At 39.5% G+C, this 26,958-nt stretch overlaps 3 protein-coding genes across 4 annotated transcripts in view; all 3 read left to right on the top strand.

Moving 5' to 3' along the window:
- Positions 1-7,915, top strand: part of LOC134302121 (zinc finger protein 850-like) — a 38,119-nt gene extending 30,204 nt beyond the window's left edge. Inside the window, exon 13 of the mRNA XM_062987173.1 lies at positions 6,791-7,915. Within this exon, the coding sequence (XP_062843243.1) occupies positions 6,791-7,694 (904 nt within the window). The 3' untranslated portion in view covers positions 7,695-7,915. The remainder of the gene's footprint in view (positions 1-6,790) is intronic.
- Positions 7,916-14,652: 6,737 nt separating this feature from the next.
- On the top strand, positions 14,653-18,712 carry LOC134335054 (zinc finger protein ZFP2-like). Its single transcript, XM_063017437.1, has 4 exons — positions 14,653-14,867; positions 16,239-16,369; positions 16,544-16,666; positions 16,818-18,712. The coding sequence occupies exons 2-4, from the start codon at positions 16,249-16,251 to the stop codon at positions 18,137-18,139; spliced, it is 1,566 nt and encodes a 521-aa protein (XP_062873507.1). The 5' UTR covers positions 14,653-14,867; positions 16,239-16,248; the 3' UTR covers positions 18,140-18,712.
- Positions 18,713-22,931: 4,219 nt separating this feature from the next.
- LOC134335065 (zinc finger protein 501-like) lies at positions 22,932-26,726 on the top strand. 2 transcript variants are annotated; one of them, XM_063017457.1, is made up of 4 exons: positions 22,932-23,146; positions 24,466-24,581; positions 24,754-24,876; positions 25,226-26,726. In XM_063017457.1, the coding sequence occupies exons 2-4, from the start codon at positions 24,476-24,478 to the stop codon at positions 26,362-26,364; spliced, it is 1,368 nt and encodes a 455-aa protein (XP_062873527.1). In that variant the 5' UTR covers positions 22,932-23,146; positions 24,466-24,475; the 3' UTR covers positions 26,365-26,726. The 2 variants fall into 2 exon arrangements, with proteins under 2 accessions (XP_062873527.1, XP_062873519.1); XM_063017449.1 differs by lacking the exon at positions 22,932-23,146 and having other exon boundaries at positions 24,367-24,581.
- Positions 26,727-26,958: the final 232 nt, after the last annotated feature.

The raw sequence follows: 26,958 nt of genomic DNA, 5'->3' as shown, positions 1-26,958 counted from the left end.
CACTTTAAATAATTTTTACTGAAATACGAGTAAAATTACTAGTCTAAAAACCTACTCAAGTAAAAAAGTAAAACGTACTCAGAGCAAACGTTACTTCGTTACTTACGTTACGTTAGTAAAAGAAAATTTCTTAACAATAGGGGGGTCTCTCCTGTGTAATGCAAACAGGACAAGTGGATATATCTCACAATAGTTGTTTTTAATTAAAATCTACTAGAAAAAACATGTTGATAGAACATTTAAAACATTTAGGGATGTGTAATGTGTCATTTTAGTACAGAACATCCCATAAAACATTTTCAAACTGTATAACCACTGAAGTTGGCATAAATTGTGGATTCTATAGACCAGCCTTCTTTTCATCACCAACAAATACCAAACAACATCATACTGCAAATCTCATAACTCAAAACAAGTCACGGTTACAAGTGTTGTGATTTTCACTAAATGACCCAAAGAAAACCTTCAAGATGTAAGACAATTCTGGGAATAATGGATCTTTGAAGGTTTCTGGCAGCAAAGAGTAGGTAAAAGAAGCCTATGTTCTGAAGAATTGTTCATGTTCTGAACTGTTATTAATAAAGATTGAGAAGTTTGGATCAGTTGTACTTTTGTTTGGAATACCTGAAACCCTTTTTTTGTGGAATACTTGATGCGGCCCAGCCGCTCCTAGACTCTACCTCCAGCGGCCCCCAGGTAAATTGAGTTTGAGACCCCTGCTGTAGAACATCATTTTATATATGGTAGAATAGACTCAGGAGCCCTTAAAATTGTATTTTACTTAAAGTGCAGGATTTAATCAAATATCTGTAATGACATGCAGTTTGTCTGTAACATAGTTGACAAACTAAGTAGCAAAAACATCCTATCGAAAAAATAATGTTTAAGCTTTGCAACTAGTGGAAATGTTACACTAAAGCAGTGGTTCTAAAACTTTTTCTGTCACGCCCCACTTTGGAAGATGAAAAAAAATGCTAAAAAAATAGGCCAATTTTAACTTTGTTGATAAAACTTTAAAGATCATGAATTTTCCTTTTACCTTTATTTCATTAATTTCTGTTGTACTTTTCTTTATCAAACCACTTTTGACATCACTGAACTAAAATTTGCAAAAAAAAGATAACGTTGAATCTGTGCCAAAAAAAAGTTTTTTAATCACTGTATTAGTGGCCGATTTTCTCTTTACGTATCCATGTCAAATACCTCTCTATTCTGTAAATCTAGACCAGTAGTGCCCACACTTTCATAGCTTAAGATCTACTGTTTCAGTCTACAGGTCATCACATCTACTTTTTAAGGTCGGATTTTTCAAAAATGTTTGAAGCTTTTTAAATGCACTTCAGTTCCTGTATTGATATTCAGCTTTACAGGACAAGTGACTGAAAAATCACACTGACATTATTTTGATGATTTGCTCTAAATGGTGTCAGTCAGGTTTATGTATCTGGACAGGAGCTGCTGATACTGATTCTTAAGCAGATTTTCAGGTGTTCATCAGTAAGGATGGACCCATATTTAGACTTCAGCATTTTCATGAGGGAAAAGGCTGATTCACACAAGTAGGTTGATCCGAAAAAGCTGTCAAATATGTGGCAGTAAAATATGTGAAAGTTCCAAATTGTCCAGCAGAGACCCTTGACTTCGTATATACGTCAGATTGTAGGTTAAAATTTCTCCATCAGCAAACATTGTAGATCAGCGGTGCTTTAGGTGGGATAAGGCGTAGTTATTGTAACAGACTTTTCTGTGTTTGTATTGTGACGATGGTTTGATGGACGTTTCTACACGAAGTGAGTGTGTTTTGACCCTTTGGGGCTTCCGGCTTCCATAGTTCATGGAATAGCGTGCGTGGTCAACGTGATGACTCTAGCTGTCCGCTATTCGGTACCGTAACAGAAGAAGTTAATAAAGTGTTCTGCTCCCGACAACTTGTGAATATATCGTGTATTTATTTCTTTAGTAAGCGAGTGCATCACTACCACGCTCGGTTACATTATGTTAACAAACCACAAATTAAACAAACGGTGGCAAGTCCGACGTTAAAACGTTGGTTCTACCAGTCAGACCCCCCCCCCCCCCCCCCCCCATGTCTCTGCACCCCCCACACTTTGAGAAACACTGCACTAAAGGAATGAATTACCATAAACCACTGATTGTTCTTTTGAGAGAGAACATTGTTTTTGATAATGTGAAATGTACCCCAATGGGTCATTTGACCCATTATATCTCTTTTGTTTGGGCAGCACGGTGGCTAAGTGGGTAGCACTGTCACCTTACAGCAAGAAGGTCCTGGGTTCGAACCCCAGGTGGGGGCGGTCTGGGTCCTTCCTGTGTGGAGTTTGCATGTTCTCCCCGTGTCTGTGTGGGTTTTCTCCGGGAGCTCCGGTTTCCGGAGTCCCGCAGTCCAAAAACATGCAAGTGAGGTGAATTGAAGATGCGAAATTGTCCATGAATGTGTTTGATATAAACTTGTGAATCGAATAAACTTGTGTGATGAATAAATACCGTTCCTGTCATGAATGTAACCAAAGTGTAAAAACATGACGTTAAAATCCTAATAAACAAACAATCTATTTTGTTTCACCCCCTTAAGGTGCAGGTGTTAGGCATATAGTGAGAGTAAATAGTTGATGTGGTTTGCAGGTGGACACACGACAGAGGGTGAAGAGTGCAGGAAAGTGAGACCAGGCAGCCTCTCTGTGCTCAGCCTCTCTATAATTAAATGTAACATTATGTCACCTTACGGCGAGAAGGTCTTGGGTTCCATACCCAGTTGGGGCGGTCTGGGTCCTTTCTGTGTGAAGTTTGCATGTTCTCCCCGTGTCTGCATGGGTTTACTCCCACAGTCCAAAGACGTGCAAGTGAGGTGAATTGAGTGTAACCAGTGTAAAACATGTAGCATGTGTGCTAAATTATTTTATTTTTGTTTGTACGTGTTTATCACAGAAAATAAGCTAAGGCCATTGAGTTTTTGTTTTTAAATGCTTATAAAATGAATGTATGAATTGTTACTAACCCTGTGTTTAGTTTCATTCCTTAAAATGAATATAAGTCGTCAGGAGATGCTAAAATTGTTAACATTACCCATAAATCAGAGAGGAGTCACAAGAGCAGGGAGCAGTGTCTCAGCTGGCCTAGAGAATCGAACCCAGGACCTTCTTGCTGCTGTTACACTTCTGTCCAGTAGGGGTGAGAATAAACCTAAACATTGTGGATCAACCAGCTCAGTTCAAACAACAAGAGGAAGAAACAGAAGCTAACGTGTTCGTGTTTAAGTGACTCTGTAAGTTTATATTTATTTATTTTTAATACACTTTCATTATTAACTACATTCTTAATAATAATACAACAAAAGTTCATAATAAAAACACTTTGAGAATTTAAGTAGATTGAACACAGCAGCTGCTAACTGTTAGCATCACACATGATTCAGTTCTAATGAACCGATTCACCTCAGCTGATTCAGCTAAATGTATTATTTAGTTTTCAGTTTAACGCTTATTGTAAAAAAAGAGAAATAAATCAAGTTATTTTAACTTTGTTTCATATTAAAACCTCGAGTTCTTTTAGCGTTGTTTACAGTATGTACAGTTTTGTAGACACGTCGTGTTTAGCTTTGTTTACAGGTAGGGTTGTCGCGCTAACCGCAATTTTGAAATATCGCGGTATAGACCAGCCAACCGCAGGGCATGCAAAGCAACCGCAACATCGCGATATTCACGTTTTTTCTTTTTTTCTTTCTTTCTTCTCTTTTTTTTGTTGTTGCAGGGTCCATTTACATTCGGGCGTAATAAATGTTAAATAAATTCATAATGAAAATGAGCTAAGAGCGTCACTTTCCTGCCAACTGTTCTCATCCGTTGCTGCTGAGTGTCAGGTTTTGTGTTTTAAAATGTAAACAATGGCAACATGAATTATAGGCAAGTTTATTAATGATTAAATTGAGTTCATACTCAATAAATACTTGTAATTTAGACTATATTTAAACAGCCTCGGCATACTAAAACACTTAATGACGGTTAATATGGCATTGCAGCCTGAAAATATTCTCTTGCTGGCTTGCTGGGATGATTTAAATGATTTTTTTCGATAATAAAAATGTATTGAAACGAATAATAACTTAAAATGCAGTATATATTGTTATGTTAATTATACCTACTAAATAGATGGTTAATAGTGGCGCGATAACCAGGCTAGACTTTCTTTGCTCTGTAAAGTCGCACGCAGGATCAGTACACGTGTGTATTAGTGCAACATCGGTAACGTCAGGAACATCGCTACCCCACTCAGATCCTCTCTAAACCACATCAGGTGAACGTGTTGGTTCTTCTAGCGCGCATGATAACGCAGGTTTAAACTCTTACAGACTTTATTCTTTATTCTATTTTTTTTTTTACCATATTTTGATTAGATGTGCGTTTAAAATATTTAGCCTAAACTCTTTTTTTTTTCGTTTCACAGTGTATATCTAACCTAGGCTAGAAGCTTAATTGAAACTTTTTTTAATAGAGAAAAGACGCACATCTTAGCTCTGTTCTGTATTTAACATTAAACACGCATTTGATTTGTCTTAAAGCCGTCTCATCTTTGTCATTATAAAGCAATAATATACCGAGTCGTGGCCTAACAATAAAGCTTGTGTATATAGCTCTAAAATCCAGATAAATTAAGTAATTTTCAAAAACAAAAAATGGCGATATCACCGCATACCGCGATATTAAGACAGGCTGAATATCGCAAGGGGAAATTCTTTCACCGCGACAGCCCTATTTACAGGTTATTTTTACAGATTTATACAAACACAGTAAATTATTTACTTTTGTTTTATTTTGTTCTCATACGAGCACTTTACATTCTTTTATCTTTAATGATCAATAAGATTCAATTTACAATTTCACATCCATAAATAAGAGCAGACAGCAATTATACCCACCAGCCATAACATTAAACCACTTACTGTCCATGTTATCAGCTCCACTTATTATATACAAGCACTTTGTAGTTCTACAATTACTGACTGTAGTCCATCTGTTTCTCTACATGCTTTGTTACCCCCTTTCACCCTGTTCTTCAATGGTCAGGACCCCCACAGAGCAGGTATTATTTAGGTGGTGAATCATTCTCAGCACTGCAGTGACACTGACATGGTGGTGGTGTGTTAGTGTGTGTTGTGCTGGTATGAGTGGATCAGACACAGCAGCGCTGCTGGAGTTTTTAAACACTTCACTGTCACTGCTGGACTGAGAATAGTCCACCAACCAAAAACATCCAGCCAAGAGTGCCCCGTGGGCAGTGTCCTGTGACCACTGATAAAAGTGTAGAAGATGAGCGACTCAAACAGCAGCAATAGATGAGCGATCGTCTCTGACTTTACATCTACAAGGTGGACCGACTAGGTAGGAGTGTCTAATAGAGTGGACAATGAGTGGACACGGTGTTTAAAAACTCCAGCAGCACTGCTGTGTCTGATCCACTCATACCAGCACAACACACACTAACACACCACCACCATGTCAGTGTCACTGCAATGCTGAGAATGATCCACCACCTAAATAATACCTGCTCTGTGGTGGTGCTGACCATTGAAGAACAGCATGAAAGGGGGTAACAAAGCATGTAGAGAAACAGATGGACTACAGTCAGTAATTGTAGAACTACAAAGTGCTTCTATATGGTAAGTGGAGCTGATAACATGGACAGTGAGTGGTTTTAATGTTTTTGACCTGTTGCACTGTGGGAATATGTGGTATACTATCCGTCTATCCATCCACGTCTGTTTGTGTGTCTATTAGATCTTTAATAATGCAGTCAGCAGAAGAGGGACACGTCGCCCCCGTGGATCTAGAAGATGAAGGAACTGAAGATGAAGGATTCCTTAAGAAACTAATAAAAAAGGAGGAATCAGAAGATGAAGATTTGTTCTGTAAGTACATATGGAACAATTTTGCACTTTTCCACCAGACAGTGTGGTACAGAACAGGATGGTCAGTATTGGGGTCAGTAATCAGTGGAATGAATAGGACGATATGGAAAGTTGATTTATTTGTAATTTCATCCAGTTGTTGAGTTTCTTCTTAACATATGAACGACATTTCAGATGAAGTATCATTAATCCCTGTGGAACACGACACCTCTGATAGACACCTCTCCTCAGTTTACCAACAGCATGGAGGTTTCCAGCCTCTGAAGAAGGAGGAACCTGAAGATGAAGATGATCTCAGTAAGAACGTCTTTTATTTAATTTGGATTCATCTGTCAGAATTGTTTCTACCAGCAGCAACAATAACCATAATAACCATCATACACTGACTGAATATGTGATGTTTGTAATTGATGGTGTTACAAGAGCAGCTTGTGTTTCTCTTCTTCAGGATTGAACAAGGATTTCTGCTGCTCCTCGAGTCCACGTTCCTGTACAACCCAAAATCATCTCCACAAACACATCAAGACCCCCCACAGTGTCAAATATGAGACCCTGGTGAAGATTAAGACTGAACATGAGGATCTGACGCCCACCAGAAGCTCCAGTGATCAGCAGACGTCCTCTGGTGCTGTCAGCATTAACAGCTCTCTCACCAGAGAACAGAACAGAAGGAACGTCTGCTCACAGTGTGGGAAGAGCTTTAGATCTCCAAGTGCTCTCAGAATACACCAGCGCATTCACACTGGAGAGAAACCGTATCAGTGCTCACAGTGTGGGAGGAGTTTTAATCAACAGATTAATCTCAAAAAAACACCAGCGCATTCACACTGGGGAGAAACCTCATCAGTGCTTACAATGTGGGAAGAGTTTTCATCGTCAGAGTGCTCTCAGTATCCACCAGCGCATTCACACTGGGGAGAAACCTCATCAGTGCTTACAATGTGGGAAGAGTTTTAATCAGCTCAGTGATCTTAAAGAACACCAGCGCATTCACACTGGAGAGAAACCGTATCAGTGCTCACAGTGTGGGAAGAGTTTTCATCGTCAGAGTGATCTCAGTATCCACCAGCGCATTCATAGTGGAGAGAAACCGTATCAGTGCTTAGAGTGCGGGAAGAGCTTTAATCGCCAGTGTCATCTTAAAATCCACCGGCGCATTCACACTGGGGAGAAACCGTATCAGTGCTCACAGTGTGGGAAGAGCTTTAATCAACAGAGTCATGTCAACATCCACCATCGCATTCACACCGGAGAGAAACCACATCAGTGCTCACACTGTGGGAAGAGCTTTAATCGTCGGAATGTTCTCAAAATTCACCAGCGCATTCACACTGGAGGGAAACCATTCCATTGCTTAGAATGTGGAAAGAGTTTTAATTCAGAAAACAATCTTAAACTTCACCAGCGCATTCACACCGGAGAGAAACCGTATCAGTGCTTACAGTGCAGGAAGCGCTTCAATTATCACGGTGATCTCAAAAGACACCAGCTCATTCACACGGGAGAGAAACCGTACCAGTGCTCACAGTGCGGGAAGAGCTTTAGTTATCACTGTGATCTCAAAACCCACCAGCGCATTCACACAGGAGAGAAACCGTATCAGTGCTCAGAGTGTGGAAGGAGTTTTAATCATCAGGGGGATTTTAAAAGACACCAGCGCATTCACACTGGAGAGAAACCGTATCAGTGCTCAGAGTGTGGGAAGAGCTTTAATCAACAGAGTGATCTTAAAAGACATCAGCGCATTCACACTAGAGAGAAACCTTTTTAGTGCTTAGATTTAGATAGAGTTTTTCTAAAAGACACCAGCACACTGAGCATGTGCTCTGATCATGGACTGACGTATAAATTGCTTTTAATTGGGTGTGTAGGTGGGTGTGTGTGGGAGTGGTACCTAAAGATGGATGAATGTATTACTTTGTTATCTGCTGTGGGATGGATTTGGAATTAAGTGGAGACTGTTATAGCCTATAATCTGTATATGATGAAACACTGTGTGATATCTGTATTCAGGCACTGGACTTCACATTGTTACTCTTATCTTGATTAAAATGCAGTTTGCTAATCACACCCTCTCACCCCAGTACTGTGTATTTCAGGTTTTTAATGTTCTTTTCCTAATGGGATTGTGGGTCAGGGTCAGGGGTGTGGAGATGAAGGGTCACGTTCATCGTTTGTTTTATTGTATTTAGAATTAGCAGGAAAATAGCTTTCAAATGGTTCAGATCACCGTACAGTTCACACTACACGACTGGATCTCTTGTAATCGGGAGTCCTTTAAGCCGTTGTTGTTTTCACACTACACAACTGGATCTCTTGTAATCAGGAGTCCTTAAAGTGGTTGTTGTTTTCACACTACACGACTGGATCTCTTGTAATCGGGAGTCCTTAAAGTGGTTGTTGTTTTCACACTACACGACTGGATCTCTTGTAATCGGGAGTCCTTTAAGCCGTTGTTGTTTTCACACTACACGACTGGATCTCTTGTAATCAGGAGTCCTTAAAGTGGTTGTTGTTTTCACACTACACGACTGGATCTCTTGTAATCGGGAGTCCTTAATGTGGTTGTTGTTTTCACACTACACGACTGGATCTCTTGTAATCAGGAGTCCTTAAAGTGGTTGTTGTTTTCACACTACACGACTGGATCTCTTGTAATCAGGAGTCCTTAAAGTGGTTGTTGTTTTCACACTACACGACTGGATCTCTTGTAATCGGGAGTCCTTAAAGTGGTTGTTGTTTTCACACTACACGACTGGATCTCTTGTAATCGGGAGTCCTTTAAGCCGTTGTTGTTTTCACACTACACGACTGGATCTCTTGTAATCGGGAGTCCTTAAAGTGGTTGTTGTTTTCACACTACACGACTGGATCTCTTGTAATCGGGAGTCCTTTAAGCCGTTGTTGTTTTCACACTACACGACTGGATCTCTTGTAATCAGGAGTCCTTAAAGTGGTTGTTGTTTTCACACTACACGACTGGATCTCTTGTAATCGGGAGTCCTTAAAGTGGTTGTTGTTTTCACACTACAGGACTGGATCTCTTGTAATCGGGAGTCCTTTAAGCCGTTGTTGTTTTCACACTACACGACTGGATCTCTTGTAATCGGGAGTCCTTTAAGTCGTTGTTGTTTTCACACTACACGACTGGATCTCTTTTCACACTACACGACTGGATCTCTTGTAATCGGGAGTCCTTTAAGTTGTTGTGATTTTCACACTACACGACCGATCGGTGATAGGGGGTCACCCACTACATCATCTATCACCAGGACAGGAGCAATCTCAGACGAGTCTGTCTGGTCTCCCGAACTATGTCTTGTCACGAAAACACATGCAAGAAGTGACGAGGGGTTTAATGATACCAGCGATTGAGCGAGCGATCAGTGAAATGCAGTGTTGGTATTATGGTTGGGCGTAGACGATAAGAACACAAAATACTGTAAAGCTTGTGTGTGTGCTCCGATGTATTCTGGAAAGGTGGAAAGTAACGAATTATATTTACATTTACATTTTCAGCATTTAGCAGACGCTTTTATCCAAAGCGACTTACACAATGAGCTGAACACAATGAGCAATTGAGGGTTAAGGGCCTTGCTCAGGGACCCAACAGTGGCAACTTGGTGGCGGCGGGGCTTGAACTGGCAACCTTCAGTTTACTAGTCCAGTACCTTAACCACTGAGCTATCACTGGCATATTTACTCGCGTTACTGTAATTGAGTAGTTTTTTTGTGTACTTGTACTTTTTATTAAAGTAGATTTTACAACCTGTAATTTTGCTTTTACTTATGTATTAAGTATTAAGAATTGTAATTCGCTACATTTTTAATTACATCCGTTACTGAGTAAAAAAAAAAAAAAAAACGCTAAAAAATGGCATCTGGGAAACTGCTGCAGCGAATTCACACTGGAGGGAAACCATTTTATTGCTTAAAATTTAGAAAGCGTTTTAATTCAGAATATAATCTTAAACTTCACCAGCGCATTCACACTGGAGGGAAACCATTTTATTGCTTAAAATTTAGAAAGCGTTTTAATTCAGAATATAATCTTAAACTTCACCAGCGCATTCACACAGGAGAGAAACCGTATCAGTGCTCACAGTGTGAAAAGAGTTTCAGTCAACAGACTTTTCTCAAAAGACACCAGCGCATTCACACTTAATGGAAACCTTATCAGTGCTCACAGTGTGGGAATTTTTATCTATCAATTAGTCAGTGATGTTACCAAGCTAGACAAAACAAAGTTTGTAGAAGTTTTTACTGGTCATTCACTTCTAGATCGACTTCATGTCTGGTGACAAAGGTCATCATGGTGCGACATGAATTAAGTAGCAGCACTATAATAATTTTTTGGTGTTTAATGCCATAATGGTGGAACAAGGACATGTTTTGTAATGTTTAGTAATCATACATGTACGTTTTGTCTCTTATTATGAATAGTTGATGTAATATTGATGTATTTGATGTATGATGTAGCACTAATGTATGGTAAGTGAATAATAAAATAATTACTTGAGATTATTCATGTTTCTTTACATTTTATATAAGATCTCCTCCGAGTATCGGGCATCACAGGAATCCCGGCTTTTCTGAATGATCAGTTACTTTCTCTGCTGATCTCTCCAGATACTGTTTCATAAAGTGCAGCTAATGCAGCTAACTTTTTAACATGGTCCAATAGAATGTCTGAATATCACGAACTAATACAAGATTTTAGTGGCTGTACAGAGTCTGTAGATCCTGAATTATTTTCTGCACTCCATTAAGTTACCACTCAGTGTTGGAGCCCCATCACAGACATCCCAAGTTGGAAAAACTCATTTTAGGGAGGTACCCCCGGACCCGGACCAACCCCCCCAATGTCTTGCACACACCAAAGGATTATGGGTGATAACAGAACTCTAAGGAGCTGCTAACTGAGCTACTAAGCTAACTTCGCATCACAAACACATTAATGTGAACTAGATAATTTATGTTTCTTACTTAGTGCACTAGATAGTGTACTAGATAATAGACTTATGTTTCGTACATAATGCTTTGGGTGGTGTATTTAACGAATTTAGGTTCCCTACATAGTGCACTAGATCGTGTTTTAGATATGAATTCATGTTTTTGTATGTAGTGCACTAGATAGTGAATTAGACAATTGGTTTATGTTCCCTACACAGTGCACTAGATAGTGAATTAGATAATGCATTTATGTTCACTACACAGTGCACTAGAGAGTGAATTAGATAACGCATTCATGTTCACTACATAGTGCACTAGATAGTGTATTAGATGACGCATTCATGTTCACTACATAGTGCACTAGATAGTGTATTAGATAACGCATTCATGTTCACTACATAGTGCACTAGAAAGTATAACTAGATGATCATTTGTGTTCCTTACATAGTGCACTAGATAGTGTATTACATAATTAATTATGTTCCCTACATAGTGCAGCAGACAGTATATTAGATAATTAATAATCCCTACATAGTGCACTAGAAGGTATAACTAGATGATCATTTGTGTTCCTTACTTAGTGCACCAGACAGTATATTAGGTAATTAATTTATGTTCCCTACATAGTGCACTAGAAAGTATAACTAGATGATCATTTGTGTTCCTTACTTAGTGCACCAGACAGTATATTAGGTAATTAATTTATGTTCCCTACATAGTGCAGTAGAAAGTATAACTAGATGATCATTTGTGTTCCTTACTTAGTGCAGCAGACTGTATATTAGGTAATTAATTTATGTTCCCTACATAGTGCACTAGAAAGTATAACTAGATGATCATTTGTGTTCCTTACTTAGTGCACCAGACAGTATATTAGGTAATTAATTTATGTTCCCTACATACTGCAGTAGAAAGTATAACTAGATGATCATTTGTGTTCCTTACTTAGTGCAGCAGACTGTATATTAGGTAATTAATTTATGTTCCCTACATACTGCACTAGAAAGTATAACTAGATGATCATTTGTGTTCCTTACTTAGTGCACCAGACAGTATATTAGGTAATTAATTTATGTTCCCTACATAGTGCACTAGAAAGTATAACTAGATGATCATTTGTGTTCCTTACTTAGTGCACCAGACTGTATATTAGGTAATTAATTTATGTTCCCTACATACTGCAGTAGAAAGTATAACTAGATGGTCATTTGTGTTCCTTACTTAGTGCACCAGACTGTATATTAGGTAATTAATTTATGTTCCCTACATAGTGCACTAGAAAGTATAACTAGATGATCATTTGTGTTCCTTACTTAGTGCACCAGACAGTATATTAGGTAATTAATTTATGTTCCCTACATACTGCAGTAGAAAGTATAACTAGATGATCATTTGTGTTCCTTACTTAGTGCAGCAGACTGTATATTAGGTAATTAATTTATGTTCCCTACATACTGCAGTAGAAAGTATAACTAGATGATCATTTGTGTTCCTTACTTAGTGCAGCAGACTGTATATTAGGTAATTAATTTATGTTCCCTACATAGTGCACTAGAAAGTGTATTAGATAACGCATTCATGTTCACTACATAGTGCACTAGATAGTGTATTAGATAACGCATTCATGTTCACTACATAGTGCACTAGATAGTGTATTAGATAACGTATTCATGTTCACTACATAGTGCACTAGAAAGTATAACTAGATGATCATTTGTGTTCCTTACATAGTGCACTAGATAGTGTATTACATAATTAATTATGTTCCCTACATAGTGCAGCAGACAGTATATTAGATAATTAATAATCCCTACATAGTGCACTAGAAAGTATAACTAGATGATCATTTGTGTTCCTTACTTAGTGCACCAGACTGTATATTAGGTAATTAATTTATGTTCCCTACACAGTGCGCTAGGAAAAAAGTTTGTGTCACCTGCGTGTGTGTCGCTCTTGGCCGTTCGTTCTAGATTCCGGGAGATTTTATCTGACTTGGGGGCATCAGGCAGTTGCTATGTATATGTGGGAGACTTCCGGAACTTCCGGGACACTTGGGATGTCTGCTATCATAACCCTGTACATTAAAGCAAGGTGTATGAAGACCCCAAATTTCCAGCTGAGAAAGAATGACTGTGGTTAACGTGACCACAATCCTGTTTTTCCAATGGACAGAAATCTGAGTCTTAGCGTTTGCACATGTGCAGACAGACACACATACAGGTTCTACACCACTGAAATAAATGGTTTCATCTGTCAACACAGACTTTAGCTTCACAGCATGTTATGAGGTCATCTTGGATTTGGTTTGCTGTTTTTTTTTTCTTGCGGGTGGGGGGGGGGTATTCCAATTTCGTTGTGCCAGTGTACAAGTACAATGTGCAATTCATATTCGTATTCGATAATAGACAGAAGAATCTCCATAAAACAAAACGTAACAGCTTTGGAACATTTTTTTTCTGACTACAGGATAAGAGAGAGGCAATGAACCGATCTGGTAGATCCATAAACAAAATGCAGCAGCTCGAGTGCTAACTAGAACTAAAACATTTTATCATATCAGTCCTGTTCTATCATCTCTACACTGGCTGCCAGTTAAATTCCGCATTGATTACAAAATACTTTTACTAACCTATAAAGCGCTACATGGTCTGTACCACAGTATCTGAGTGAACTTATTAATCACTACAACCCAGCACGTCCACAAGATGCAGGGTTACTTATAGTTCCTAAAATTAAAAAGACCACAGCTGGTGGAAGAGCATTTTCTTACAAAGCTCCACAACTTTGGAATAATCTTCCTGCCTCTGTTCGGGATTCGGACACAGTCTCAATGTTTAAGTCTAGACTGAAAACATATTTATTTTCTCAGGATTTTGATTAATATAGACAAAGGCCCAGAGCTTGGGGGTTCTTGGTGATAGAAACTTGTGGTGATCAGGGATGTTGGGTTGCTGTCGTTCTGCCTCTCTTATCCGATCACTCAGGTTTGATGACGGTGGGGAGATGGGCGCTGATGTCCTGTGAAAGCCTTCATGACCTTGTTACCTGCTCGCTCTCCCTTTTAGTTATGCTGTAATAATTAGGGCTGCCGGAGTCTAAAACTCTCTGTAAAACTGTTTTACTCAACTAGCATTGTACATTATTAACTACATTCTCTGTTGTTTTACTCCGAGGGCGTTCTGATGGGAACCTGTTTACCCGCCAAGGTTAAGGATTAAAGTCGAGACTGCTGTGGCAACTATGCTGCTCCTGCCGGATGTGACGGGTCTGGAGTAATTGCACCAAGAATGACAAGAACTCACTACAGACTTTATTGAAGACCAGAGCGAATAACAACTAACAACTATTATGTATTTATTTATTTATCTATTTATTGTCAGTTATAACTTTTAGATAATTTAATTCTGTGTTTATATGCTTTGTGTAAATCATGTATTTATTTAAAGTATCCTCCAGACCACCCAAGAAGGATGGGCCCTGCGGAGTCTGGTTCCTCTCAAGGTTTCTTCCTGTAATTTTCAGGGAGTTTTTCCTTGCCACAGTCGCCCTCGGCTTGCTCAACAGGGGTTTTTGTATCTGTTGGTCCTGGATTTTGTAAAGTTGCTTTAAGACAATGTCTATTGTAAAAAGCGCTATATAAATAAAGTTGACTTGATCTGACTTGAATTTTCGAAATCTCATTCATTTTTCCCATTTCAAAATTTCAGATCAAATCTCTCTGTATGAATAAGAGTAAGAGCAGCAGAATTCTGAACTATTTGTAGGAGACAAAGTGACCTGGAGGGAAGCACATAGATCAGAGAGGAGTCACAAGAGCATGGAGCAGTGTCTCAGCTGGCCTAGAGAATCGAACCCAGGACCTTCTTGCTGCTGTTACACTTCTGTCCAGTAGGGGGGAGAATAAACCTAAACATTGTGGATCAACCAGCTCAGTTCAAACAACAACAAGAGGAAGAAACAGAAGCTAACGTGTTCGTGTTTAAGTGACTCTGTAAGTTTATATTTATTTATTTTTAATACACTTTCATTATTAACTACATTCTTAATAATAATACAACAAAAGTTCATAATAAAAAACACTTTGAAGATTTAAGTAGATTGAACACAGCAGCTGCTAACTGTTAGCATCACACATGATTCAGTTCTAATGAACCGATTCACCTCAGCTGATTCAGCTAAATGTATTATTTAGTTTTCAGTTTAACGCTTATTGTAAAAAAAGAGAAATAAATCAAGTTATTTTAACTTTGTTTCATATTAAAACCTCGAGTTCTTTTAGCGTTGTTTACAGTATGTACAGTTTTGTAGACACGTGGTGTTTAGCTTTGTTTACAGGTTATTTTTACAGATTTATACAAACACAGTAAATTATTTACTTTTGTTTTATTTTGTTCTCATACGAGCACTTTACATTCTTTTATCTTTAATGATCAATAAGAGTCAATTTACAATTTCACATCCATAAATAAGAGCAGACAGCAATTATACCCACCAGCCATAAGATTAAACCACTTACTGTCCATGTTATCAGCTCCACTTATTATATACAAGCACTTTGTAGTTCTACAATTACTGACTGTAGTTCATCTGTTTCTCTACATGCTTTGTTACCCCCTTTCATGCTGTTCTTTAATGGTCAGGACCACCACAGGACCACCACAGAGCAGGTATTATTTAGGTGGTGGATCATTCTCAGCACTGCAGTGACACTGACATGGTGATGGTGTGTTAGTGTGTGTTGTGCTGGTATGAATGGATCAGACACAGCAGCGCTGCTGGAGTTTTTAAACACTTCACTGTCACTGCTGGACTGAGAATAGTCCACCAACCAAAAACATCCAGCCAAGAGTGCCCCGTGGGCAGTGTCCTGTGACCACTGATAAAAGTGTAGAAGATGAGCGACTCAAACAGCAGCAATAGATGAGCGATCGTCTCTGACTTTACATCTACAAGGTGGACCGACTAGGTAGGAGTGTCTAATAGAGTGGACAATGAGTGGACACGGTGTTTAAAAACTCCAGCAGCACTGCTGTGTCTGATCCACTCATACCAGCACAACACACACTAACACACCACCACCGTGTCAGTGTCACTGCAATGCTGAGAATGATCCACCACCTAAATAATACCTGCTCTGTGGGGGTCCTGAGCATTGAAGAACAGCATGAAAGGGGGTAACAAAGCATGTAGAGAAACAGATGGACTACAGTCAGTAATTGTAGAACTACAAAGTGCTTCTATATGGTAAGTGGAGCTGATAACATGGACAGTAAGTGGTTTTAATGTTTTTGACCTGTTGCACTGTGGGAATATGTGGTGTACTATCCGTTTATCCATCCACGTCTGTTTGTGTGTCTATTAGATCTTTAATAATGCAGTCAGCAGAAGAGGGACACGTCGCCCCCGTGGATCTAGAAGATGAAGGAACTGAAGATGAAGGATTCTTTAAGAAACTAATAAAAAAGGAGGAATCAGAAGATGAAGATTTCTTCTGTAAGTACATATGGAACAATTTTGCACTTTTCCACCAGACAGTGTGGTACAGAACAGGATGGTCAGTATTGGGGTCAGTAATCAGTGGAATGAATAGGACGATATGGAAAGTTGATTTATTTGTAATTTCATCCAGTTGTTGAGTTTCTTCTTAACATATGAACGACATTTCAGATGAAGTATCATTAATCCCTGTGGAACACGACACCTCTGATAGACACCTCTCCTCAGTGTACCAACAGCATGGAGGTTTCCAGCCTCTGAAGAAGGAGGAACCTGAAGATGAAGATGATCTCAGTAAGAACTTCTTTTATTTAATTTGGATTCATCTGTCAGAATTGTTTCTACCAGCAGCAACAATAACCATAATAACCATCATACACTGACTGAATATGTGATGTTTGTAATTGATTGTGTTACAAGAGCAGCTTGTGTTTCTCTTCTTCAGGATTGAACAAGGATTTCTGCTGCTCCTCGAGTCCACGTTCCTGTACAACCCAAAATCATCTCCACAAACACATCAAGACCCCCCACAGTGTCAAATATGAGACCCTGGTGAAGATTAAGACTGAACATGAGGATCTGACGCCCACCAGAAGCTCCAGTGATCAGCAGACGTCCTCTGGTGCTGTCAGCATTAACAGCTCTCTCACCAGAGAACAGAACAGAAGGAACGTCTGCTCACAGTGTGGGAAGAGCTTTAGATCTCCAAGTGCTCTCAGAATACACCAGCGCATTCACACTGGAGAGAAACCGTATCAGTGCTCACAGTGTGGGAGGAGTTTTAATCAACAGATTAATCTCAAAAAACACCAGCGCATTCACACTGGGGAGAAACCTCATCAGTGCTTACAATGTGGGAAGAGTTTTCATCGTCAGAGTGCTCTCAGTATCCACCAGCGCATTCACACTGGGGAGAAACCTCATCAGTGCTTACAATGTGGGAAGAGTTTTAATCAGCTCAGTGATCTTAAAGAACACCAGCGCATTCACACTGGAGAGAAACCGTATCAGTGCTCACAGTGTGGGAAGAGTTTTCATCGTCAGAGTGCTCTCAGTATCCACCAGCGCATTCATAGTGGAGAGAAACCGTATCAGTGCTTAGAGTGCGGGAAGAGCTTTAATCGCCAGTGTCATCTTAAAATCCACCGGCGCATTCACACTGGGGAGAAACCGTATCAGTGCTCACAGTGTGGGAAGAGCTTTAATCAACAGAGTCATGTCAACATCCACCAGCGCATTCACACCGGAGAGAAACCACATCAGTGCTCACACTGTGGGAAGAGCTTTAATCGTCGGAATGTTCTAAAAATTCACCAGCGCATTCACACTGGAGGGAAACCATTCCATTGCTTAGAATGTGGAAAGAGTTTTAATTCAGAAAACAATCTTAAACTTCACCAACGCATTCACACCGGAGAGAAACCGTATCAGTGCTTACAGTGCGGGAAGCGCTTCAATTATCACGGTGATCTCAAAAGACACCAGCTCATTCACACGGGAGAGAAACCGTACCAGTGCTCACAGTGCGGGAAGAGCTTTAGTTATCACTGTGATCTCAAAACCCACCAGCGCATTCACACAGGAGAGAAACCGTATCAGTGCTCAGAGTGTGGAAGGAGTTTTAATCATCAGGGGGATTTTAAAAGACACCAGCGCATTCACACTGGAGAGAAACCGTATCAGTGCTCAGAGTGTGGGAAGAGCTTTAATCAACAGAGTGATCTTAAAAGACATCAGCGCATTCACACTAGAGAGAAACCTTTTTAGTGCTTAGATTTAGATAAAGTTTTTCTAAAAGACACCAGCACACTGAGCATGTGCTCTGATCATGGACTGACGTATAAATTGCTTTTAATTGGGTGTGTAGGTGTGTGTGTGTGGGAGTGGTACCTAAAGATGGATGAATGTATTACTTTGTTATCTGCTGTGGGATGGATTTGGGATTAAGTGGAGACTGTTATAGCCTATAATCTGTATATGATGAAACACTGTGTGATATCTGTATTCAGGCACTGGGCTTTACATTGTTACTCTTATCTTGATTAAATTGCAGTTTGCTAATCACACCCTCTCACCCCAGTACTGTGTAGTTCAGGTTTTGAATGTTCTTTTCCTAATGGGATTGTGGGTCAGGGTCAGGGGTGTGGAGATGAAGGGTCACGTTCATCGTTTGTTTTATTGTATTTAGAATTAGCAGGAAAATAGCTTTCAAATGGTTCAGATCACCGTACAGTTCACACTACAGGACTGGATCTTTTGTAATCGGGAGTCCTTTAAGCCGTTGTTGTTTTCACACTACACGACTGGATCTCTTGTAATCGGGAGTCCTTTAAGCCGTTGTTGTTTTCACACTACACGACTGGATCTCTTGTAATCGGGAGTCCTTTAAGCCGTTGTTGTTTTCACACTACACGACTGGATCTCTTGTAATCGGGAGTCCTTAAAGTGGTTGTTGTTTTCACACTACACGACTGGATCTCTTGTAATCGGGAGTCCTTAAAGTGGTTGTTGTTTTCACACTACACGACTGGATCTCTTGTAATCGGGAGTCCTTTAAGCCGTTGTTGTTTTCACACTACACGACTGGATCTCTTTTCACACTACACGACTGGATCTCTTGTAATCGGGAGTCCTTTAAGTTGTTGTGATTTTCACACTACACGACTGGATCTCTTGTAATCGGGAGTCCTTTAAGTTGTTGTGATTTTCACACTACACGACCGATCGGTGATAAGGGGTCACCCACTACATCATCTATCACCAGGACAGGAGCAATCTCAGACGAGTCTGTCTGGTCTCCCGAACTACGTCTTGTCACGAAAACACATGCAAGAAGTGATGAGGGGTTTAATGGTACCAGCGATTGAGCGAGCGATCAGTGAAATGTAGTGTTGGTATTATGGTTGGGCGTGGACGATAAGAACACAAAATACTGTAAAGCTTGTGTGTGTGCGCCGATGTATTCTGGAAAGGTGGAAAGTAACGAATTATATTTACATTTACATTTTCAGCATTTAGCAGACGCTTTTATCCAAAGCGACTTACACAATGAGCTGAACACGATGAGCAATTGAGGGTTAAAGGCCTTGCTCAGGGACCCAACAGTGGCAACTTGGTGGCGGCGGGGCTTGAACTGGCAACCTTCAGTTTACTAGTCCAGTACCTTAACCACTGAGCTATCACTGGCATATTTACTCGCGTTACTGTAATTGAGTAGTTTTTTTGTGTACTTGTACTTTTTATTAAAGTAGATTTTACAACCTGTAATTTTGCTTTTACTTAAGTATGTTTTGTATGAAGAATTGTAATTCGCTACATTTTTAATTACATCCGTTACTGAGTAAAAAAAAAAAAAGAAAACGCTAAAAAATGGCATCTGGGAAACTGCTGCAGCGCATTCACACTGGAGGGAAACCATTTTATTGCTTAAAATTTAGAAAGCGTTTTAATTCAGAATATAATCTTAAACTTCACCAGCGCATTCACACAGGAGAGAAACCGTATCAGTGCTCACAGTGTGAAAAGAGTTTCAGTCAACAGACTTTTCTCAAAAGACACCAGCGCATTCACACTTAATGGAAACCTTATCAGTGCTCACAGTGTGGGAATTTTTATCTATCAATTAGTCAGTGATGTTACCAAGCTAGACAAAACAAAGTTTGTAGAAGTTTTTACTGGTCATTCACTTCTAGATCGACTTCATGTCTGGTGACAAAGGTCATCATGGTGCGACATGAATTAAGTAGCAGCACTATAATAATTTTTTGGTGTTTAATGCCATAATGGTGGAACAAGGACATGTTTTGTAATGTTTAGTAATCATACATGTTGTACGTTTTGTCTCTTATTATGAATAGTTGATGTAATATTGATGTATTTGATGTATGATGTAGCACTAAGGTAAGTGAATAATAAAATAATTACTTGAGATTATTCATGTTTCTTTACATTTTATATAAAATCTCCTCTGAGTATCGAGCATCACAGGAATCCCGGCTTTTCTGAATGATCAGTTACTTTCTCTGCTGATCTCTCCAGATACTGTTTCATAAAGTGCAGCTAATGCAGCTAACTTTTTAACATGTTCCAATAGAATGTCTGAATATCACGAACTAATACAAGATTTTAGTGGCTGTACAGAGTCTGTAGATCCTGAATTATCTTCTGCACTTCATTAAGTTACCGCTCAGTGTTGGAGCCCCATCACAGACATCCCAAGTTGGAAAAACTCATTTTAGGGAGGTACCCCCGGACCCGGACACTGAACCATCGCTGTTGGGCCCTTGAGCAAGGCTCTTAACCCTCAATTGCTCGAACTGTATACTGTAACTGTAATGTAAGTCGCTTTGGATAAAGGTGTCTGCTAAATGCTGAAAATGTAAATGTAAAAGATAATAGATTCATGTTCCCTACATAGTGCACTAGATTGTATATTAGAAAAGAATTTATGTTTTTTACTTAGTGCACTAGATAGTGTACTAGATAATAGACTTATGTTTCTTACATAATGCTTTGGGTAGTGTATTTAACGAATTTAGGTTCCCTACATAGTGCACTAGAAAGTATAACTAGATAATTGATTTATGTTCCTTACATAGTGCACTAGATAGTGTATTAGATAATTGATTTATGTTCCTTACATAGTGCACTAGATAGTGTATTAGATAACGCATTCAATTTTCCCTACATAGTGCACTAGAAAGTATAACTAGATAATAATTTATGTTCCCTACATAGTGCACTAGATAGTGTATTACATAATTAATTATGTTTGCTACATAGTGCACTAGATTGTATTTTCGATCATAGATTTATGTTCCCTACATAGTGCACTAGACAGTATATTAGGTAATTAATTTATGTTCCCTACACAGTGCGCTAGAATAAAGTCTGTGTCGCCTGCGTGCACATGTGTGTGTCTGTGTGTCGCTCTTGGCCGCTCGTTCAGGTGGGGGGGGGGGGATTCCAATTTCGTTGTGCCAGTGTACAAGTACAATGTGCAATTCATATTCGTATTCGATAATAGACAGAAGAATCTCCATAAAACAAAACGTAACAGCTTTGGAACATTTTTTTTCTGACTACAGGATAAGAGAGAGGCAATGAACCGATCTGGTAGATCCATAAACAAAATGCAGCAGCTCGAGTGCTAACTAGAACTAAAAAATTTGATCATATCAGTCCTGTTCTATCATCTCTACACTGGCTGCCAGTTAAATTCCGCATTGATTACAAAATACTTTTACTAACCTATAAAGCGCTACACGGTCTGTACCACAGTATCTGAGTGAACTTATTAATCACTACAATCCAGCACGTCCACTTCGTTCACAAGATGCAGGGTTACTTATAGTTCCTAAAATTAAAAAGACCACAGCTGGTGGAAGAGCATTTTCTTACAAAGCTCCACAACTTTGGAATAATCTTCCTGCCTCTGTTCGGGATTCAGACACAGTCTCAATGTTTAAGTCTAGACTGAAAACATTTATTTTCTCAGGATTTTGATTAATATAGACAAAGGCGCAGAGCTTGGGGGTTCTTGGTGATAGAAACTTGTGGTGATCAGGGATGTTGGGTTGCTGTCGTTCTGCCTCTCTTATCCGATCACTCAGGTTTGATGACGGTGGGGAGATGGGCGCTGATGTCCTGTGAAAGCCTTCATGACCTTGTTACCTGCTCGCTCTCCCTTTTAGTTATGCTGTAATAATTAGGGCTGCCGGAGTCTAAAACTCTCTGTAAAACTGTTTTACTCAACTAGCATTGTACATTATTAACTACATTCTCTGTTGTTTTACTCCGAGGGCATTCTGATGGGAACCTGTTTACCCGCCGAGGTTAAGGATTAAAGTCGAGACTGCCGTGACAACTATGCTGCTCCTGCCGGATGTGGAGTAATTGCACCAAGAATGACAAGAACTCACTACAGACTTTATTGAAGACTAGAGCGAATAACAACTAACAACTATTATGTATTTATTTATTTATCTATTTATTGTCAGTTATAACTTTTAGATAATTTAATTCTGTGTTTGTATGATTTGTGTAAATTATGTATTTATTTAAAGTATCCTCCAGACCACCCAAGAAGGATGGGCCCTGCTGAGTCTGGTTCCTCTCAAGGTTTCTTCCTGTAAATTTCAGGGAGTTTTTCCTTGCCACAGTCGCCCTCGGCTTGCTCAACAGGGGTTTTTGTATCTGTTGGTCCTGGATTTTGTAAAGTTGCTTTAAGACAATGTCTATTGTAAAAAGCGCTATATAAATAAAGTTGACTTGATCTGACTTGAATTTTCGAAATCTCATTCATTTTTCCCATTTCAAAATTTCCTTCAGACCCGGGTTACCAAATATGAGCATAACAACATGGCGTGGACTACATGATGACGACACGACTTCAGTGGTCTTTTGTACTCAGCCTAAACCTGGGAACAACCAGGAGACCAGAATCTGACGACCTTAAGCTAAAGAAGCTGCTGGAGGACGGGGGGATGTGATCAGATCTCTTTGTATGAGTAAGAGTAAGAGCAGCAGAATTCTGAACTATTTGTAGGAGACAAAGTGACCTGGAGGGAAGCACATAGATCAGAGAGGAGTCACAAGAGCATGGAGCAGTGTCTCAGCTGGCCTAGAGAATCGAACCCAGGACCTTCTTGCTGCTGTTACACTTCTGTCCAGTAGGGGTGAGAATAAACCTAAACATTGTGGATCAACCAGCTCAGTTCAAACAACAACAAGAGGAAGAAACAGAAGCTAACGTGTTCGTGTTTAAGTGACTCTGTAAGTTTGTATTTATTTATTTTTAATACACTTTAATTATTAACTACATTCTTAATAATAATACAACAAAAGTTCATAATAAAAACACTTTGAAGATTTAAGTAGATTGAACACAGCAGCTGCTAACTGTTAGCATCACACATGATTCAGTGCTAATGAACCGATTCACCTCAGCTGATTCAGCTAAATGTATTATTTAGTTTTCAGTTTAACGCTTATTGTAAAAAAAGAGAAATAAATCAAGTTATTTTAACTTTGTTTCATATTAAAACCTCGAGTTCTTTTAGCGTTGTTTACAGTATGTACAGTTTTGTAGACACGTCGTGTTTAGCTTTGTTTACAGGTTATTTTTACAGATTTATACAAACACAGTAAATTATTTACTTTTGTTTTATTTTGTTCTCATACGAGCACTTTACATTCTTTTATCTTTAATGATCAATAAGATTCAATTTACAATTTCACATCCATAAATAAGAGCAGACAGCAATTATACCCACCAGCCATAACATTAAACCACTTACTGTCCATGTTATCAGCTCCACTTATTATATACAAGCACTTTGTAGTTCTACAATTACTGACTGTAGTCCATCTGTTTCTCTACATGCTTTGTTACCCCCTTTCACCCTGTTCTTCAATGGTCAGCACCACCACAGAGCAGGTATTATTTAGGTGGTGGATCATTCTCAGCACTGCAGTGACACTGACATGGTGGTGGTGTGTTAGTGTGTGTTGTGCTGGTATGAGTGGATCAGACACAGCAGTGCTGCTGGAGTTTTTAAACACCTCACTGTCACTGCTGGACTGAGAATAGTCCACCAACCAAATAGCATCCTGTGACCACTGAAAAAAGTCTAGAAGATGAGCGACTCAAACAGCAGCAATAGATGAGCGATCGTCTCTGACTTTACATCTACAAGGTGGAGCAGCTAGGTAGGAGTGTCTAATAGAGTGGACACTGTGTTTAAAAACTCCAGCAGCGCTGCTGTCTGATCCACTCATACCAGCACAACACACACTAACACACCACCACCATGTCAGTGTCACTGCAGTGCTGAGAATGATCCACCACCTAAATAATACCTGCTCTGTGGGGGTCCTGACCATTGAAGAACAGGGTGAAAGGGGGTAACAAAGCATGTAGAGAAACAGATGGACTACAGTCAGTAATTGTAGAACTACAAAGTGCTTGTATATGGTAAGTGGAGCTGATAACATGGACAGTGAGTGGTTTTAATGTTTTTGACCTGTTGCACTGTGGGAATATGTGGTGTACTATCCGTCTATCCATCCACGTCTGTTTGTGTGTCTATTAGATCTTTAATAATGCAGTCAGCAGAAGAGGGACACGTCGCCCCCGTGGATCTAGAAGATGAAGGATTCCAGAAGAAACTAATAAAAAAGGAGGAAGATGAAGATGAAAGTTTCTGCTGTAAGTACATGTGGAACAATATACCGCTGTTCCACCAGACAGTGTGGTAGAGTGTAGTGGGGTCAGTATTGGGGTCAGTAATCAGTGGAAATAATAGAACAATATGGAAAGTTGATTTATTTGTAATTTCATCCGGTTGTTGAGCTTTCTTCACATGTTGATGTGATTTCAGGTGAAGTATCATTAATCCCTCTGGAACTCATCACCTCTGATAGACACCTCTCCTCAGTGTACCAATCACTTGGAGGTGTCCTGCCTCAGAAGAAGGAGGAACCTGAAGATGAAGATGATCTCAGTAAGAATGATTCAAATCTTGAGCAATGAAACCTGTTTTATTTATTAATGGTTCATCTGTCAGAATGTTTCTATCATCAGTAATGATAATAATAATAATGATATTTATAATATTAATAATATAATCCAGTAAATAACTGAGGCGTGTAAAAGAGTGAATATGTTCTGTTGCTATATTGAAAGTAAAAGTGCTGAGGTTATTTCCTCTTTATCTCACTCTATACTCACTCAGTACCGTGTCTTTGCTCCTCTTCACTTTTAGCTTTGAAAATCATTTGATCTGCTCTGTGTTTATTGTGATGTTTGTAATTGATGGTGTTACAAGAGCAGCTTGTGTTTCTCTTCTTCAGGATTGAACAAGGATTTCTGCTGCTCCTCGAGTCCACGTTCCTGTACAACCCAAAATCATCTCCACAAACACATCAAGACCCCCCACAGTGTCAAATATGAGACCCTGGTGAAGATTGAGACTGAACATGAGGATCTGACGCCCACCAGAAGCTCCAGTGATCAGCAGACGTCCTCTGGTGCTGTCAGCATTAACAGCTCTCTCACCAGAGAACAGAACAGAAGGAACGTCTGCTCACAGTGTGGGAGGAGCTTTAGTTATCCCAGTGCTCTTAAAAGACACCAGCGCATTCACACTGGAGAGAAACCGTATCAGTGCTCACAGTGTGGGAAGAGTTTTAATCATCAGGGTGATCTCAAAACACACCAGCGCATTCACACTGGAGAGAAACCGTATCAGTGCTCACAGTGTGGGAAAAGTTTTAATCGCGAGAGTGTTCTCAAAATACACCAGCGCATTCACACTGGAGAGAAACCGTATCAGTGCTTACAGTGTGGGAAAAGTTTTAATAGCCAGAGTGCTCTCAAAATACACCAGCGCATTCACACCGGAGAGAAACCGTATGTGTGCTCACAGTGTGGGAAGAGTTTTAATCGCCAGAGTCATCTCAAACTACACCAGCACATTCACACCGGAGAGAGACCGTATCAGTGCTCACAGTGTGGGAAGAGTTTTTATCAACAGTGTAATCTCAAGAGCCACCAGCGCATTCACACTGGAGAGAAACCGTATCAGTGCTCACAGTGTGAGAAGAGTTTTTATCAACAGTGTAATCTCAAGAGCCACCAGCGCATTCACACTGGAGAGAAACCGCATCAGTGCTCACAGTGTGAGAAGAGCTTTTATCGTCAGAGTGATCTTAAAAGACACCAGCGCATTCACACAGGAGAGAAACCGTATCAGTTCTCACAGTGTACTAAGAGTTTTAGTCAACAGAGTGTTCTCAAAAGACATCAGCGCATTCACACTAAAGAGAAACCGTATCAGTGCTCACAGTGTGGGAAGAGTTTTTATCACCTGATTTATCTCAAAATCCACCAGCGCATTCACTCTGGAGCAAAACCGATTCAGTGCTCACAGTGTGGGAAGAGTTTTAATCAGCAGAGTGATCTCAAAAGACACCAGCACATTCACACTTGATGAAAACCGCGTCAGAGCTCACAGTGTGGGAATTTTTGTCGATAAATTAGTCAGTGATGTTACCAAGCTAGACAAAACAAAGTTTGTAGAAGTTTTTACTGGTCATTCACTTCTAGATCGACTTCATGTCTGGTGACAAAGGTCATCATGGTGCAACATGAATTAAGTAGCAGCACTATAATAATTTTTGGGTGTTTAATGCCATAATGGTGGAACAAGGACGTGTTCTGTAATGCCATGTTTAGTAATCATACATGCTGTACGTTTTGTCTCTTATTATGAATAATTGATGTAATATTGATGTATTTGATGTATGATGTAGCATTAAGGTAAGTGAATAATAAAACATTTACTTGAGATTATTCATGTTTCTTTACACTTTATGTAAAATCTCCTCCGAGTATCGAGCATCACAGGAATCCCGGCTTTTCTGAGTGATCAGTTACTTTCTCTGCTGATCTCTCCAGATACTGTTTCATAAAGTGCAGCTAATGCAGCTAACTTTTTAACATGGTCCAATAGAATGTCCGAATATCACGAACTAATACAAGATTTTAGTGGCTGTACAGAGTCTGTAGATCCTGAATTATTTTC

Source organism: Trichomycterus rosablanca, chromosome 2 (assembly GCF_030014385.1).
Source record: "Trichomycterus rosablanca isolate fTriRos1 chromosome 2, fTriRos1.hap1, whole genome shotgun sequence".
NCBI classification, from domain to species: domain Eukaryota; kingdom Metazoa; phylum Chordata; class Actinopteri; order Siluriformes; family Trichomycteridae; genus Trichomycterus; species Trichomycterus rosablanca.
This window is presented reverse-complemented; position numbering and strand designations above follow the sequence as displayed.